The 18,963-nt window shown below is 39.0% G+C and overlaps 4 protein-coding genes across 4 annotated transcripts in view; 3 read left to right on the top strand and 1 right to left on the bottom strand.

Moving 5' to 3' along the window:
* The first annotated feature begins 288 nt into the window (after positions 1–288).
* LOC130180195 (C-type lectin domain family 4 member G-like) lies at positions 289–3,863 on the top strand. The gene is made up of 6 exons (XM_056393613.1): positions 289–446; positions 762–875; positions 1,925–2,182; positions 2,360–2,523; positions 3,359–3,495; positions 3,617–3,863. The coding sequence occupies exons 1-6, from the start codon at positions 305–307 to the stop codon at positions 3,765–3,767; spliced, it is 966 nt and encodes a 321-aa protein (XP_056249588.1). The 5' UTR covers positions 289–304; the 3' UTR covers positions 3,768–3,863.
* Positions 3,864–4,248: 385 nt separating this feature from the next.
* On the top strand, positions 4,249–7,027 carry LOC130180031 (CD209 antigen-like protein E). Its single transcript, XM_056393314.1, has 6 exons — positions 4,249–4,406; positions 4,690–4,806; positions 5,593–5,841; positions 5,945–6,108; positions 6,271–6,407; positions 6,629–7,027. Exons 2-6 carry the CDS (start codon positions 4,695–4,697, stop codon positions 6,777–6,779), a joined length of 813 nt encoding a protein of 270 aa, XP_056249289.1. The 5' UTR covers positions 4,249–4,406; positions 4,690–4,694; the 3' UTR covers positions 6,780–7,027.
* ttc8 (tetratricopeptide repeat domain 8) lies at positions 6,872–11,332 on the bottom strand. Its single transcript, XM_056393313.1, has 14 exons — positions 11,118–11,332; positions 10,513–10,633; positions 10,358–10,421; positions 10,084–10,243; positions 9,733–9,822; positions 9,603–9,647; positions 9,435–9,520; positions 9,252–9,339; positions 9,005–9,115; positions 8,750–8,889; positions 8,472–8,646; positions 7,961–8,083; positions 7,531–7,614; positions 6,872–7,422 (listed from the first exon to the last, which is right to left on the bottom strand). Exons 1-14 carry the CDS (start codon positions 11,229–11,231, stop codon positions 7,306–7,308), a joined length of 1,518 nt encoding a protein of 505 aa, XP_056249288.1. The 5' UTR covers positions 11,232–11,332; the 3' UTR covers positions 6,872–7,305.
* eml5 (EMAP like 5) overlaps positions 10,691–18,963 on the top strand; it is a 39,775-nt gene continuing 31,502 nt past the window's right edge. Inside the window, exons 1-2 of the mRNA XM_056393319.1 lie at positions 10,691–10,894; positions 12,381–12,984. Of these exons, the coding sequence (XP_056249294.1) occupies positions 12,788–12,984 (197 nt within the window). The 5' untranslated portion in view covers positions 10,691–10,894; positions 12,381–12,787. The remainder of the gene's footprint in view (positions 10,895–12,380; positions 12,985–18,963) is intronic.

Below are 18,963 nucleotides of genomic sequence, written 5' to 3'. Positions count from 1 at the left end.
AATCAGCACCTCATAAATTCAAGTGAGGCAACAGCCTGCAAACAGGCTTACAAGCACAGAGTGAACAGGGCAATTATATTTGAAAATTTAAATGTAAAACTGAACTGTATCACAGTTCTACTAGCATTAACAGTGCTATTAAATCATACTACAATGCAGTTTTAAACCAAAGCTCAAGCTACACATGAATCTGTATGTCTGATATTTTTACCAACTATACTCCAGACACACAAAGGCATCCAGACCAGGGTTCAAACACACACGTCTGCCTTATCACTGGTATAAGTAAGAGACAAACAGATCAATGGGCACCACTTTAACTAGTATAATGGAGAACTCGCAGTCATATTCAGAACATGAGGAGGAAATGTCATTCGAACAAAAGGTTTCTCAACATTTCAGCACAGATGGGCATAGGCGCTATCAACGTCAAGCATTTGGACAAGGTACAATTCACTTTAAAATCAAATCTTCTGACCTATCTTTTACACTGTCACTTCACTCTTTTCTCTCTCTTGAACTGACCCTGTGTAACTTGAGCTGATTCAGTGATTTTGATGTCAAATGTATGTGAAAATGTAATCATTTTAAAAAGATTTTATGGTTCAAAACCAAAAATGTGATGACTTAAACTGTGATAATATACATGCATTCCCCTGTAATCTATCAGATAGCAAAAAAGTCACTGACATAATGCTCTTTAGGGCTTACTTATGATGATATACGTTGTTAAGATTTTAATTCAGAGGAACATTTTCAAGGTCTGTTTACAAAGGGAGGTGGATCTGCGTTTCCACCCCACCGACTGGTTATACTGAGTCTGGGCCTGTTGAATGCTGTTCTGCTGATAGCTGCTGTTGTTACTGGGATCTATTGTAAGTATGACAGTTCACAGGAAACGGCTGGTTGCCTATATCTGATGTACAGTTGCTCTTCTGTGAAATCCATTACACAATTTCAAAATAAGGATATGAAAAATTGGATTTCAAATCATAGAGATTAATTTCATTCTCAAATCTTCTCACATAGCTCTTGGTTAATGTACTGTACAGGTACTGAATGTACTGCATCTAGTTGAGTGTCCATCGCAGACAGATTTGTTGTATATCACAATATCCAGTGAATGATGTGATACAAACATTTTAAGCAGCAAGTGGATTTGATGTGGTATGAAAGTATAGGCTGTAACTAATACTTCATTGATTAATGGACTGATATTTTGGCCTGTAAAATGTCACAAAATAGAGACAATTTATCATCACAGGTTCCCAGAGCCCAAGGTGACATCTTCAGGATGTTTGTTTTGTCTGGACACCAGTTCTTAAACCAAATGTGCTCAGCTTACAGTCATATAAGACAAAGATTGGAGTTAGCAAATTGAATCCGTTATCAGAATTGTTGCTGATTAATTTTCTCCTGGTCAACTAAGTGATTAAGTGTTTCAGCTCTACATGATAAAATGAAATTTAAAACAATGTGAGTGTCACGGTGGTGCATCCTTTTTGTAGCTCTTATTGGAAGTTGTAAGACAGACAACAGGTACAGCTGTTCACCATCAATGTGTTAGCATGCTAACATTTGCTAATTAGCAAACAAAAAGGAATGTCATTAGTTTTTTTGTAGGTATTTGGTATTAAACAAGTATTTTTTATAATTAAAACATCTTATGTGAATAATGAATGTCTCTACAAAATTTTGTGACCGTTCATTACTTTAATGTTGACATATTTCATTGAGTGAGTGAAATGGTGGTGCTAGAGAAAAAGTCAGCGGATCACCGAAATCAGTCATCAAGATTTATCCTTTTAGGACTTTTAATAGAGATATTTCAGTATGGACCAAAGTGCTGGACTGACCAACTGACTTGACAAAATTTTTCCACACTTCTTCTTTCTGTTTGTTACAATGAGTTTTTATGCTTCAGGTGCCAAAGCCAAAAACATTCAGATTTCTTATTCCGCTAATGGACCCCTTGTTGCTGAGGTGAACCGTCTCCGCAACCACAGCGGTATCATCAGAGCTAAATTGGAGGCCCACGCAGCATTAATCAAAGAGCGCGCCAGCCACCTGTACCTGAAGGAGCAAGTGAAGCAGAAGAAGACCATCAGTGATGGTCTTCAGGTACAGATTGAGACTCTACTCACAGAGAGGACAAAGCTAAAGAGTAATAAAACTGTTTTAGGTAAGGCAGACTTCCAACCTGTCTTCGGTGGCAACTGTCCAAGTACAAAGAAAATGTGATGGTTGGAATTGTGGAACATATGTGCAGTTTATGTATTTATGTAATGTAATGTTGAGAATATCAAAAATAGCCTTTGACAGGATATTTTTCACTTTTTCCAATCTTTTGTTGCAACAGAGGGAAGCTGTAACAGGTGCCAACCACGATGGATTTTTCTTCAATCATCCTGCTATTTTTTTTCTAACTCTGTGCACGATAACAAGAAGAACTGGCTGGATAGCAGAGCACACTGTATTAGTCAAGGGGGCGAACTGGTTGTGATCAATAACTTGGCTGAGCAGGTGGGTCAAAAAACAAATAAAGAAAAGGGCTTCAGCCTCAGAAAAAAGATGATAAGAAATGATACCTCTCATTTCTTTGGATGTCTCTACACCTGATTTTTAAGTCGCATAAAGTTAGTTTTTCATGAGTTAGTTGTTCACGTTTAGTATGTAGGAGAAAATGACCTTCATGATGGCTTGAAAACAAATATCGAATCTTTGATGAAAATGTGTTGAATAATATTTAACTTATGTTGGACTGCATTCATTATTTTTGAATATTCCTCTAAAGCCCCTGAAAAATTGGTTTGAAATTTTAAGCGTATCTCTGTATGAATAAAGCTGCTATAACTGATGTTTTTATTATGTACGTATGTATCAACCTATGAACCTAGTTATAATCAAAGCCAACAGCTTCCTTCGGCGTCTCCGTTCGGTCCGTAAAGTTACTGCTTCAGTTCACTCTCACCACTTACAGGCCCGTTTTCTCCACACAGTGGAACATAGTGAAGCATTTAGCAGTTAACGAGCCAGATATTTCACTCAGGAGCTGGTAAAGACTAAAAAGAGAGCGAATATTGGACTAACATTGGTAGCCAGAAACACGACTCTAAAGAAATGATAGTGTTGCTCCATAACTGATGGCTGGGTAAATGAGTGAGTGTTTGCGAACTAGTATGTCAATATTGTGTTCACAGTCGAAGTCCTCAACTGCCCCTCATATCAAATGTGAGTTTATATGAGTTGATATATAGATATAAAAAAAAAAAAGCTTCAGGGCCTTTTAGGGACTTTAAAGTCTATTTGATCTATTTATGAAATTCAGGTATTAACTCCTGTGTGTGCGTTCTTAAAGCATCTCATGAGTGACAACTATCGAAAGGTGAACAGTGGCAATGTGTGGTGGCAGAACGGCTTCTGGATCGGCCTCAGGGAAGAAGTGGCAGAAGAAAAATGGGTCTGGGTTAACAATGTGACTGAGACAGAAACAGTGTAAGCATGTCACAGACTGCCAACACTTACTATTGATCACTATGATTTGAATTTTTATTGTCATGACTAACAAATATAGTGGAACTAAATTCTTTTTCTGGATGATTTTGATTTATTCAAGGTACTGGAGAACTGGACAGCCTAACAGAAGTGGCTCTCAGAGCGGGAACTGTGCTGCTTTGAATTACTATTCTGATACCAAGAGGACATGGTATAATGCAAACTGCAATGAACTTGAGTTGAACTGGATATGCGAGATGGAGCCAAACTAGACGTGACATCTCTCCAGTAGAAATCACAATCGCAGGACTATATATTTGTGTCTATGCAAAGTTGTTAAAATAAAGAAACTGCAGCTCAATACATTAGCATCCGTGTTGCGTGTGGTCATTTCTAAGGTATACACACTTCTTCAGGTAAATGACAATAAGCGACTGTTGTCCCTGCAGCGTACAATTTGATTTCATTTAATTGTATTTTAGTTATGCTTTAGCAGAAAATAGCTATTGATCCTGCTGATTTGGTTAATGAAATAAATCATAATTGACACAATGAAACAAAAGGTGACACCTAAAGAATCATATCTTCCAAACTGAGTAGCCTAAATTATAAATCGTTTTGTTAAGGTGATTAGAAAATGACACCAGCTTTTCAAATGGCCTGCACTCCCTGTAAATATTTAACAAATGAACTTGATTTTCTGTTTGTTATGTTACACACTCACCTACGGGGCAATGTCCTGACAAATAGTCTCTCTCAGGGACAATCACATCCTCTTATCTCAACAGAAAAAATGGAGGACAGAGAAAACTTTTGATGCACTTTCGATGGCACATGTAACCAACTGATTTGTCAGGAGGACTTCAGTGCAGATGATCGTGCTCTCTACTCAAACCAAGAGAAGCAACGAGGTATTCAACTGTTTAACATGTTCTTTGTTATTACACACACTGTGCTTATTTTGTATGTCATTCTTAGTAGGTGTCCTTGTTTTCCTGTAAGTTATTAAGTGCATGCTTTGCATAATTTTTTTTATTATTGTATATCTTAATCATTAATTATCAATCAACAACTGACATAAGATGTCTTAGTAGGATCTTATAAACACCACTGCTTAATTATTCTGTGTATTTCTTTATCTCTGTCACCTGTCCGTACATGGCTCTGAAATTGATCCACAACTTCTCTGTGTAGTGTTCATGTCCGTGGTGAGACCTGAATCCAGTATGCATTTTTACAGACTGGTTACAGTGAGCCTGGCAGTGCTCGCTGTCATTCTTCTAGCCATTGATATCGGCCTGGGAGTCTATTGTAAGTTACTGTTAACCCATAAAGAACAAAAATATTGTGGTATTAACTAACTATGAGGTGACATGCATTTTCGCAACTCATAGCAATAAAACTAATATTTGAAAGTGACGTCAACAGAAGAGGTACAGCTATTTAAACATTGATATATTTAACATGAGTTACCTTAAAGCTGCTGTAAGTAATATCTTTAACAATGACTGTGTGTAATGTAAAATGTGTCGCTCGTAGCAAGGAACCCACCTGACTCTGCAGTTCCCTTCAGTCTATGTAGCATTTTAACTTCTTTTACCTGTTTTGGTTCACCGCTCTAATCGGCTACACACCACCTGCCCAGCACTGAACAGCAGTTAAATCCATGCTGCTAACTACTGTTGGCTAAATTCTGGTTATTTACAGCTTGTGTGAAGCTAGAAGGGTACTATTGAAAGAAATATGTGAAAACTCTTTAGAGATATATGTATTGGGGGCAATGGTGAATGGCTGCTGTGAACTAATGCTGTATAACACCCTGCAGAGATTATACACAATTAAAAAAAATAACTTTCTGGAATGTATTTACAAAACAGTTATAAATGCCTGTGCACCAACAATGTTATGATATGCAGGCAATTAACTTTTGTTCTGCTACACTCCTGTGATCACTTTTGACCTTTGAATTTACACTGCACAGCAGGCAAGTATAGATCTGCATGTCCCGAAATGAGTGTAAACAGATATTTATCATGCTATTAAGAAACTTCAGCTGACTGCTCGACTCCAGTAACACTATGTCTTCACTACTTACAGACAGCAAACTTACTGGGCAATACACAATAACAGACATGAATGAGGAGATGACCAAACTGCAGGCTTTTTACAACTCTGCAGTTAAAAGCAGGGATGACGCCAAAAAGGAGTTGGCAAAAGAAATCAGTGAACACCTACATACTGAGTGGGAATTGGATCATCAGACTAAAAGAAACAAAGGCTATGAAAAGGATATTAACAAAATCCAAGAGGAAATTTCAGCAATGAAAGCCCACATACCAATGATTGGTGAGAGCTTTTTTTTTTTTTTTTTTTTACTTGTTTTTTATGATCAAAGGATTAAATACATAATTATTTAAATCCAAACAACATAACATGTTTCCATTTTCAGCGGAGGGCTGCAGACACTGTCTCCCCGGGTGGACTTACATGAACTCAGCATGTTACTACATCGCTACGTCTGAGGCTCTTTCGCGCAGACCATGGCATCAAGCCAGACAGTTCTGCATCAATCAAGGAGGAGACTTGGCAATATTAGACACCACAGAGAAAAACGTAAGACTCAACATTTAGTCATTTCCATGTTTGTAGTTCTCTTTCATATCACTTTATATTTTACTTTTGAGCATTAAAAGAGACCTGTTTCACTGCACGGGACCCAACAAAATAAATGCAAATACATGTGTGTTTGTGTGTGTATATTTCCAATGTTGTCAGGTGGCAGTAAATAGCTTGATAAACAATTATCATGACTCCTCAAGATTCATATCCCTTAATGGCTACTGGATCGGACTGAGAGATATAGATGAGGAGGGAACTTGGAAATGGTTGGATGGAAGAAGAATGACTGAGGGGTAACAGTTACACACCTGAACATACTAAAAAATGGTCTTAAATATTGTCAAGAATTGTCACTGTTGTAAATGGCTGTGATAGCAGATTCACATACTAATAATATTACGAATACTAACACTAACAATAATAATAATAATGATAATATCAAAATATGATGTTTAAATATAAAGTGTTGGAGGAGATATTAAGGCTCAACAAAGTAACTTATCATTTGTTTCAGGTATTGGAATGACGGTGAGCCCAACAACCAGGACAATGAGGACTGTGCAGCTACGTATCCCAAAAACAACCCCTTCAAGTCCTGGAATGATGCTCCATGCGGTTATAGCCTGAAATGGATTTGCGAAATGGCACCAAAGTCTGGGAGTTAATGTAATTTTATTTTTTTATTTTTTAAATCCCATTAAGTTTTAGTTTAATTGTTTGAATGAAGAATTGACTTGACCTTAGAGACTTTTACACATCTTCTGAACTGTAACCTTTTATTGTCATGTCGATATTTGTTGAAACTACAAAATGGCAAGGAAGGTTCAAATATGAAAAATACATATAATTTATGAAATGAGCTATAAAATGTAGGTTGATTATTTTACTGTAATAAATTAAATCTTTACCATAACTATGTACATATGTATTACTATTACACAGATTTGTACACTAGTTTACCAGTTTATCAGGAAAATACCCACCTTCACATGAATTGTACATTCCTACAAGTCATATGATGCATGATGTGTGGTATACATCATATATCATTATGTATCACAGACATGCTGATGAGGTCAATCACATCAATCAAATCCTTTCTTTTAAACTTTACCTATAACATATGGTATACCTAGTAACTGGCAATTAGATCAAATCAAACCCTTCTTCCTCAGCACACTGGTCGGACGCTCACAGCACCGCAAAGTGCTGCCGAAGTTGCTTGAGAAGCTGCTGAGTGTCAACGTGCTCAGGAAAAGCATCCTCAGACTTTTGTGCTGCAGTGTAGCTACTCTGAACGTCTCCAATCTGGACACAGACAAAAACAGTGCGTTGGCAAACATTTTCATATTGATTATTTTGTCTTAAACAACTGTATAGTGTAGATATTCAGATGAATAAATAGTAATAAATTACCTTTTCAGAAAGAATCGAAAGATTGAAGTGTGGCTCATACATGTGAGGAGCCAGTGATGCAGCGGTCTGTAGGAAGGCTTTAGACTGGATCAAAGATAGGACAATCAGTTACATTGTCAGCAACAGGATATTCAATGAATTAATTTATTTTGCATGTGAAACTCAGCCCAGGGATCTCTCTCTCATATCATGATATAAATGCTAAATTGGTTTATCACCAACCTCTTAGGAACATTCTAAAATAATCAATACAGTACCGGCTGTATTTGAGACATATCTTTTGGTAATACAAGTTGGTATATCATTAATAATAATGACTGTTTAATGACTCTCTAATAACGGGCTGTATAACATCATATTAGAGTGTCTAAAAGGAAAGCAATATGATCTCATCCCTCATATTTTAACAGACTAAAAGATATGACTTCACCTGTTCAATACGACCTTTGCGCAGCTCCAGCACAGCCAAGTTGTTGTAGGCCTCAGCATGGTCATTGTTAAAAGCCAAAGCTAGTTTAAAACACTGATAGGCCAGTGTCAGGTCCCCTATGCCCTGTAAACATAGAACACATGCACTCTATTTGTACTTTGAAAGTTTGTGAGCTCTCTTTGAGAACAGTTAATATTTGGTTTATTTTAACTTTAAACTATATGAAGGAGGGGCGTCAAGTGGCTCAGTGGGTTGAGCAGGCGCCCCATATGTAGAGGCCACAGTCCTCACTGCAGTCGGCCCTGGCTCGAATCCCGCATTGGACGGCCCTTTACTGCATGTCATTCCCCCTCTCTGCCTCCCCATTTCCTATCTCTCTCTACTGTACTATCTAATAAAGGCATAAAAAGCCCAAAAAAATATACTTAAAAAAAAAAAACTATATGAAGGAGAGGTACATATTATTAAATAATCAGACATTCTGGGATATTTTGGGGTATTGCTAACTCACCACAGCAACGTGCCCTATGTTGTACCAGACATCGGCCATCTCTTCATCATTGTCCACCAGGGCCAGAGCCCTCTCAAATGAGGACAGAGTCATGTCATACTGCTGGGCATAGAAGCAGCACAGGCCCAGGTTGTTGTACAGCTGGCAGTTATACACCCCCATCTGGAGTAGCCGTCTAACAAAGGGCGACGCATATTGAATCACAGATGGCATATAGCTCCTCATTACCTATACTGTAACAATGCATTACATAAATTATACATAAAAGTCAGTCTGACCTGTAGAACCTCAGGGCGATCTCTGGCTGATCAGTATAGAAGTGATTGCTGCCTATACAGGCTATAGCCTCCACGTGAGTGTTGTCCTGCTTGAGGACATCTTTGTAGTACTCTGTGGCTGATGAAATGTTGTTCATCTCCTGTGAGAATATCACAATATAGACAGTAAATATGGTTTCCTATTTCTTTTGGCAGTTGTATCTTGGGAGTGGAGTAAGGGGAGTCTATAGTAATGGCCATGGTGGCATACTGTACCTCATGAATGCGAGCTATTCCTGTTAGAAGGGTGACTTCACCAGGAAAATGGTCCAGGCCTTGCTTGAAAAGGTTGAGTGCTGTTATTGGTTGATCAAGGCGCTGGTAAACCTAAAGTAAAAAACCCACAAGGTTTCTCATTTCATTTATTAGCAAACTTTTGTACCAGAAATAAGTAAGAATTGGTATTTTCCATTGTGCAACAAGTTGTTAATGTAATGTACGGCTATGATGTCTCCATCATTACCTTTGACAGGTAGAGATATGTATCCACCACCTCTTGGTGGTTGAGAGCTGATCGAAACTGTTTTTCTGCTTCTCGATATAAACCAAGCCTGCAAAGGTCAAAAATAACAATCTTTAATTAGATTATAAAAATACAACTTTTAGAAATGTGAGATATACTGAGCTCATGTGGCTGTTTACTTGCCTGTAGTAACATTTTCCCAGCTGAACTTTCCACCACCAGTCTTTGAACTGAGCATGTTCAGTAGCTTGAGCGGCCAAATCTAGAGCCTGGTGAAGAAATATGAAGTTTTTGTTGCATGACTAAAAGTCAACCAATTCTCTTTATGCTGTAAATCTATGCACTACTTACATTTTTTACATCGTTTTCATGATGGAAGATGTACTCAAACAGTGTCTGCGGAGGGAAACGATGGTTACTTGACATTTGAGAAAAGGCTAAAATCGTGATTCATTTTGGGAGGCAACAGTCTCAGTCTTACCCTGGATAAACTGGGCTTTTGGGAGTACTTGGCCAGATTTAATCTTGACAAGTTAATAAATGGTCCTTCGGGATTGGTTAGCATTGAAGCCTGGAGAAACAGTGAAACAACATATCATGGTAAATGATACAGGTTTTCTTCACAGTCAGGAAAATGTATAACTATATACAATACACAATAAATAATAAATATCTGTAATTTATATGAACAATGATAATATATTAAGCAATAGGAGAAAATTCTATACAAATACACCAATAAAGGTTTGCTTTTGTTTTTTTGATGGGAAACTGTTCTCACATGAACAGGCAGCCTTTATGTCGCTGCAAACTTTCAGGCATGTTTACTCACTGTTCCCAGACGGATGAATCTACCAGAAGCACTAGTGACAGGCCGAGCAGTGCTTGCAGTGCGGGGAGTTTTGATGGCCTGCTCCATTGTCCCAGGACGCCCAGACTGTGTGCTTGGTCTCACAAATCCTGTGATAGGACGCCCTGATTGTGTCATAGGCCTTGAATTCAGAGAAGAGAAACCCAGATTATCGAGTATCTCTTAATTTGTTGAAAGTGTTGTCAATGGTAAAAATTTCAAGACAAAATTTGGAGCATTGCCTTGCAGACAGTACCTGACGGCTGGTGTGGGCCCTCCACCCTGACTTGTTCCAGGGAGCCTCAGTGACGTTCCAGGGCCTTGAAGAAAGTCAGGTTTCATCAATCTAACAAATTTAACCATTGGGTACTAATATTCTCAACTTTAAAGAACTGAAGAGTTTAAACTTACGCGCAACTTGAGCAATAGAGCTCTCATCCAGCATCATCTCAGCAATCCCCTCCTGGTCAACCTCAATTTCATCTATGTATACCATCTCTGTCAGAGCACGAGTTTTCAAGCTCCATGCAGCCTATAAAACAAACACAAACTGCTAAATCATGTAAAGAGCCTGATGTTACGTCTTCCAACCACTGGGTAAACATGTTACAGTCAGGAATGAAAAAATGACAGAAGAACAGTCTGCAGTCAAGGTTACCTCTGAGATAAACAAGGAGGAGTCCTTAGGACAGCATGCAGTTAGTTAGTGAAAAGAGAAAAATGGAGGACAGATGAGAATAAACGGGGAAAAAAAGAAAAAAAAAAAAAAGACACGATGCAGAAGAAATGAAAGGTAAAATGAAATGCAATGTAATGTCAGGAGTATGTTGCAGCATAATGAGTCAAAGAGATACCAGTAAATTCAACGTTAGCTAAATTAAATTAAGAAAACTACTAGGATTAATCCGGATTACGCACGAGTTACTGCAGGTTGCCTGTATTAGCAAATTGGATGGCTTTCCTTAATAGATAATCGCTAGCATGCTAAGCTAGCCCGGCTAACTGTATCACGGTACCTGGTCATATGGGTTGTCTTGTAATATTTTTGTACAAATATCTGAACACTGTTGGAGTTTCCGCCTCCTGGAATAGCTCCACGCGAGAAACAAAGGGTCCATCGTCACCTCCATTGCGTTGGCCGAGAAGAAAACAGGTTTAGAAGTGGGTTAGCAAGCTGTTTTGCAAAGCTGGGACGATGGCGAAGCTTCCTCTGTCGCTCGGCAACAGGGGAGGAGGCGGTCCTTCAATGACGTAGCTTCCTCTAATGAAAAAAACTGCTATGCTATATTTTTATGCCCGATAGATAGATAGATAGATAGATAGATAGATAGATAGATAGATAGATAGATAGATAGATAGATAGATGGATAGATAGATTATAAATTATTTATCTCATAGGGCCAATAGGGCAAATTCATGAATTAATCCATTTCCAATTTTATTTTTTTCCCTCTATTTCTGTAATAGAATGACAGAGCAAGGGTGAAAAAACATAATATGAAAATAACAGTGTTCATATCATGTATTAAATACATACAGCCCTAGATGTCAACAAAGAAAAATTAAGATAAAACAAAAGAAGTAAAATAGAAATTAAATATTTTTAAACAAATTAATCGAAATAATATAAAGTGCAAACGGTACATCTTGCTCAGATCTCTACTGATAAGCCCAAAAGATTGAGTGTAGTTTCCAAATACAAAAATTAATAGTTCACAAAAAGGGTGGAAAAGATGAGTAATTTACAAAGCTCGAACTTGTGCATATCAGTTTTACAATAACAAAAAGAAAAAAGAAGTGAGTTAACAGTTGTATTATCTGTTTCTTTATTTAATGTAATAGAAAAACATTCCATTAATTGTATAATTTCTTTGGTGTACAAAACAATCCTCTAGCTTGAATCTTGAAATATATTATGTAAGATTTTGTAATGATGATAATAATAATAATAATAATAACAGTTTAGACTGAACAATATTCTAAATATTCTATAATTTCAACAGATGACACACTGTGCCTTATGTGTAAAGTAGGCCTAGTAGTTGTGTGTCAGTAAAAATCGAATATAGACTAAACTTATATTTAATAGTAATATTCTGTCAAAATACATTTGTTTTATGGTAGTATCTTTCTCTCTGTGTGTGAAATTCACCCATTAAGACAAAGAGTTTACATTAAATTAATAAAATTAAGTCGCAGCCAATTTGATGTTATCCTTGTATAACTGTTTCAGTCGTGACGAGATTGTCCTCTCCTGCTTTTTTGTCTCTGCTCCTTAGTTAAAGGATCTGATTGAACGACAGGCTGATCCGTCATCTTTATGGGCGGTGCTTGCGGAATAACAGTGCAGCTCCATCTTTGTAGGATTTGACAGGAGCTTTGACCTGGAGCCGACGAGGACCGCGAGCCCGGGACCGAAGAAGTACAAGCAGATTCTCACAATGAACACAACAGCTTAGAAACTCGTTTCTGAAACAGAGACAGAGGGCTTTCATCTCATCATACAGCAAGACTATTCATTCACACGACCCTCAAAAATGCCCAATTTCAGCGCTCTCCCTGGACTGATGGAAATCAAGAGGGACTAATGGGACACACGGGCTTAAAATAAATCCTTTTTGGTGAATGACACTGTATCAGAAAGCCTACGTGATAGCGACAGAGAGACACACACGGAAGTGCGGACATGGCTGACAGAACTGCTCCCAACTGCCACCTGAGACTGGAGTGGGTGTACGGATACCGGGGACATCAGTGCCGCAACAACCTGTACTACACCGCCGCCAAGGAGATAGTCTATTTTGTCGCCGGTGTTGGGGTTGTGTACAACACCCGGGAGCACAAGCAGAAATTTTACCTGGGACACAACGATGACATAATCAGGTAATGTAATCATACACAGGCAACAGTATACTGCACACACACACACATATGACAATTTGTTTCAGCACCTTGGACAGCACCAGACTCATAGTAGCTGAAAATGAATTGATCCTGTACTGTTGTCATTGTAGGTGCTGGTGTCACCTTGTGTAATGTAATATGATATTTTCTAGCCCCATAGGTAGTTAACAGGAACACGCACCTACACAGCAGCATCTCCATAGTTTGTAATGGGGTCCAGTGTCTTGCTCAAGGACACTCCAGCAGGGCAGAGGCATTGAACCAGCTCTCCAGATTGAAGCTCCCTTCCTCTCACTGCTAAAGATTACTCTGCTGCCACTCCTCATGTCATTGCTTCTAGTTGCAGAGCTGCTAGATTTTTATATCAGGGTCCATCATTAAACCGTATCAATAATTCAATCTATAAAATAGGGGGAAATGCTGCTCATGATCTTCCAGAGGTCAAATTGATAACTTAAACTAGATGTTTGTACAAAGAACAGTCCAAAACTCAAAGATAGTTAATTTGTAACAACATCTCACAGAGCTCAAAGCAGCAAATCTAGTCATCAGAGAATGTGAACAAAGAAAATATTTACCATTTTGTCTTAATAAAGGATTGAATGATTAATTGGTAATCAAAGTAGTTGACTTTAATTTCTGTAGATTATCTAATCAATTACTAATTGCTTTGTCTTTGACTGGTAGTAGAAATTTTCAGCATATTTAAAGGTTTTCCAAAGCAGCAGCCTGCATGTCTCATCTTCCCATGACAATGGAAGCAAGCAAAGTGCAAATCTGAAAAATGCACTTGAACGTAGCTGTCCTTGAAAGAATCCTTTGGATTGGAAAGTGTTAACTCATCTCTGCATGGCCAGACAGACCTGTTGTTTTATAAAACACAGCAAAGTAACCAGTGTTACATCACACATCTAATGATCCTGCCTTTCAAACTGTTTCTCAGCATGCCACACAACAACGACCTGTGTCCAACGCTCCAGTGCTTGTGTTGACGTGTGTGTGGGTTGGCCTGGAGATGACTAACATTATATTCTATGTCGGTAGTCAGCTGGGCTCCTGCTCCATTATTAATCAGACAACAGAGGAACTAACCCTGCGCTGCCCTGTGGGTGAAGTGCCTGACTCTTAGCCGGAGGAATCACTGAACGAGCCATCGTTTGATATTTGATGCGAAAATGCAACATGCATTTGCAAAACTAATAAATATGCAAAAGTATTGAATTGTAAAACAATCAAATTCATCATCTGTAACGCTGCACTCAGTATTTTAGGCGTTTTGTTGCCACATTTTTTTTTTGCAGACAGGTGGTTTAAAATACATGAAAAGCTCTTTTGATATGAACATATTTACACCAAAAGCTATGTAGATCTCCTGTCTGGTATTGCTGGCACAAACCAGGTAATAGCCGTATCCATAGAGGTCATTCTAAACTCAGATCTCAGAGGAGTGCTTGTAAAGCTCTCATAAACACGTCCTTAGACTTAAGGTTGCTATGGCACAACCAGGAGTAATCCTCAGCAGATTCAGTGCTGAATAACTGTTGGACTGCTCTCACGTTGCACTAACTCATGTGGAATAGATGCAGCCCCCTCAGATAGCACTGCTATTCAAATCCCTCTCTCTTTTGCCCTTATTTTTGGTTGCTGCTGTATCCTGTTTGTGAGCTATGTATAAATTGATGTTTTACCTCATGAGTTAATTGCTGGCCTTGTTTCTCGCTCTTAGTTTTATCTCGCCCTGCAGCTTTTTTAACTGGTCTCCCAGTCTGACATGGAGGAGCTAATAGGCAGGTTCTCACATGAATGAAAGGTCGGTCTGGTCTGTGTTTCAGTGATGCTTTTTGAGGAATGTGAATTGACATGGTACTGGGCAATAGCAAAATAGACTGAGGAGAAGGTTACTAACGTCTAATTAAAACACAGTTCACTTTGAGGCATGTAAGGAAAGTGGACTATTAAAAAACAGTTAAAACAGTTATTTGCAAATCTTTCTTCATATCTGGTATTGCTCCATGCTCCATTTATTCCAGTCCGAAACTAAAAGAACCCGAGGCTCCTGCTGAAAAACCTGCAGGCGTTTGTCCATAGTGCAAAACTTAATCTCTCCTTTTTGCAGTTATGCTGACATGCAGGACATGTACATGCACATGAATGCATATGAAACGCAAACATGCACACTGAAAATAACACACAGGCTGGAAATCTTATTTGTTGCTTCGGCACCACAATCTAAAAACTTTATTTTGTGCTGTTATTCTAGATCTTGGCTGATTCATGTTGTTTGTTGTGATAGTGAGTGAGAGTTAATGAGAGGCCGTTATGGACACGGGGATAAAAGGCTGTCTCATATTACAATATCTTGTTAACTTTATGATGGAGCACAGCCAGAGTTATGGATTATAGATGCCAGTCCGAGACCGGTCTTGTTTCAGTAAGCGTTGAAAGATGTGATGAATGCATTTCTATTCATATTGTTGAAAAATTTTCATTCAGCTCTTAATTAATTTTTTTTTTCACTTTCAAAATCAGTGTGAAGTTTCACACAACAAATGTGTCAGGTTTGCAGGCAGGAGTCTCGCAGCCTTGCTCTGTGAACTGTATGAGCTAATGGTGTGAACTAACTGCATATTAATGTGCAAGCTAAAGTCTAAAACTGACAATCTTGCTGTGTAAAGTCATCATAGTGTGCTTTATTACTATTGCACAAATGTATGCCTTGTATCAGAAACCAATAGCGCTGGTGTTTTAGGTGAGTGTGTGGGAATGTGCTGTCAGGCCAGTACGGTAGACATTGGCCATTAGAGGTAATAGATAGGATTCACATTTTCCTGTATTCATCTTCCCGTGTTTGAATGCTGATAAATAGAGAGTCGTGGTCTGTGGTCTGTCTTCTGTCCTCTGCTTACTTTCCCTCTGACTTTAGTCTCAGTAGATTATCGGTGGCTCCTGTACTCATTTATGATTGGAAAATGATTTGGTTATTTTTATTCAATCCACGAGCAAATGACTTTTTATCACCATAACCACAAGGAAAAAGTAGAAATAGCTGTAGTAAAAGAGGATCTAATGAGAAGACTGTAGAAACAGTCGATCAAGTCGATAACCTTTACTGTTGGTGACAGTCGGGTCTGCTTCCCTTTGTTTCTTACCTTTACACACATTTGCAGGGGCTCTGTGCAGAGTGACTGAGGTCTCAGGTCTCCATCATCACTGCGAGGAGCTGCCAAGCCACTCACTCTGTGAAAGGCAGCTTGGTCTCTAAAGAGCAGATCTGTCTTCCTCAATTAGGATCCTCCAGAGTTCAGTACAGTTACTTAGCGCTATGGCGTGATTCAGCATAGATGTTGCTGCGATTTAAAAAAAATAAACTCGGGCAGGTGTTGGTTTTCTGATGGTGGTGTTATGAATGTTTTATTCAGATGAAGTGGAGGCAGCTGACGTATTGCTCTTATCGGTACTTTACCCTGACTTAGATGATGCCAAACTTTAGTTTTATTATAGTGCATTTAGAAGTTGATAATGATTAGATATCAAAATATTTTTGAACAAGTACCGCAATATTAATAATGTATACATTGGTATATACACTCTTGTCCAAATAAGTATTGGTGCTTAAGGATATTTACACTATTGATTAGAAATGTGGATATAATGATGAATTATTCATATCTATTTTACTAGGATACAATCAATAAGAGACAAGAAGAGCTGGAGCAATTATTTATTGTTGTAATTTATCATCTAAAAATGTCAAACAATATCCAGTTCAAGTTTCTGAACTTTGCTGGTTTTATGTTACAGTAAACTGTATTTGAGTTTTGGACTGGAGGAACAATATGAGCATCCCACTTTGGAAATTGTGATGAACATTTGTTGTTGTTTCAAAGACCGAATGATTATCAATTCCTCTAGTTCTTTTTTTCAAAAGACTGATTGTTATCTGTAAAATGTCAGAAAATAGTGACATATGCTCAAAATATAAAATATAAATGAAATATAAAAACTGATTTCTTGATTATTAAATTAATAATAATAATTTAATTGTTTCAGCAGTAAAATTGATAAACAGCACCCACTAGCTCAAGTGCACTTGGTTTTCAGAAGAATCAGAAGACTTTTCTCACTGGGCCAGAAACCAGTCCAGAGTCTTTGCCCATGTCACCCTCTTTAACTCCCTCCTCTTTTCTCTCCCTTTGACTCTAATCAAGCAGAGCACCACTGTACTCACCCGCTGCTTTCTTTCATTTTACCTCTTCTATTTTCCGTTTTAAGTGCTTGGTCTATGGGCGGCATTTTCTTATGGGGTTTGGTGAGCAGCTGTACTAAAACACTTTGTGGAGTCCTGGGAAATATCCTGCGCTGTGTAGACCTTCAGATATGTGCTAATCCTCCGCTTCCTTTTAATCCACTGTAGGTATAATCAGACAAAGGAAGCTACTGCTGGAGAATGTGTATCAAAGTTGTCTCAGGAGCTCGCCATATCATGGGGGACTGGCGTCATTCTTGCCCATATGTAACCGTCTCCATTCATGAGTCAAAGATAGATTGCTAGACTCATGATGAAGAAGGGGAAACAGTGGGTAAAGGTGTATCTCGTGCCCTTTTATCCGGCTCAGTCGACCTTCGTCTCCTCCCCCTCCTCTGTATCTAAGCATCTCCACCGTGTGAAATCAGCTCTCCAGGCTGTTTATTTGCCTCGTATCTACACGAAAACAGACTGTTTAATTGCTGCAGTATTTAGCTAGTTTTGTACTACAGTTCGTGCCAGATGGAAGACAGCCGCATCAAACAGCCGCAGCCTATATCAAACAGGAGAACCGTGGTGATGCACTGCAGGCTAAGTCATTAGCGATGGCATTTAGCAAGCTTTTCAGCTGACAGACATGTAAGTGAAAGAGCGATCTTGTTTTAGCTGGCTTATAGACTGCACTGATTTTACCAAGCTGTAACACAGACATACCATACTTATTAAAGTCATAATTAAAGTGATTCCGAATAAGTATCAGTGCTTCCTGCACATACCTTTTGACGTGTGTCAAACCAGACAGAATTGTATTGGACCCGCTTGCGCCAAAGCAGTTTTCTCTGCTGTGTCTGTCTGCATCTCAAAGTGTTCCAATCATTTTTCTCTTCCTCTGAATGCTATTATTAGCTGCTTCGCTCTGATTATATAATTCATAAAAAAGTAAGATGAGAAATTGTGCCAGGTTGGAGAGAGGTTCAACAAAGGGGGTGGAGAAGAGGATGTGATGGGGAGAACAAGGAGGGAAGATTGAGGGAGGACAAAGATCGGGCCTGTCACGTCTAACCCACCTCAGCTTTGAGAGATGTTACACCAGCAGAGCTTTGTCAAGTCCTTGGTGACAGCGTGTTTCACATGCAGATGAGGTGTCAGGAGTCAGACAGGAAGATTCACACTGAAAGCTCGGAAAGGAGTGAAAGTGGAAGATGGCTGCTTTGACTCAGCCGGTTGATGCTGCGCAGCCTGCGAAGCCTCTCTGACCTGCTCCCTCAATACACACCAGGATTAGAAATTCTGGAGAGCATTTGGCAAAACAGGCAGTCTGATTATAATAGAGGGAGCTCCGTCGCAGCATGAAATATATAGGCCAGGACAAGGCAAGAGGAAGAATTGCCCAGTGAATCACTCAGGCCTGCCTGGAACGTGACTGGCGGCCGCTGAAAGGATGGGCGGAGCGGGGAGGCTGACAGCTTTGTACAGCAGGCTGTTGCTCAGCTGTAGAGTGGGAATGCTCGTAGGTGGGGGAGGTACGAGTGTGGAGGGGAGGGGAGAGGAGGTGGGGGAGATTATGTAACAGTGTTACAAACATATGCCTGGTGATGCGAGGAAACCCCAGATGAATTAGAAAAGGTGAAAGGGGCAGAGAGCGGTCCAAGGGCTGCTGGGAAAACGAACAAAAATGGAAAATGTAATTCACAGATTCACAAATCCTCCCT

This window comes from Seriola aureovittata, chromosome 13 (assembly GCF_021018895.1).
Source record: "Seriola aureovittata isolate HTS-2021-v1 ecotype China chromosome 13, ASM2101889v1, whole genome shotgun sequence".
In the NCBI taxonomy this organism is placed as follows: domain Eukaryota; kingdom Metazoa; phylum Chordata; class Actinopteri; order Carangiformes; family Carangidae; genus Seriola; species Seriola aureovittata.
This window is presented reverse-complemented; position numbering and strand designations above follow the sequence as displayed.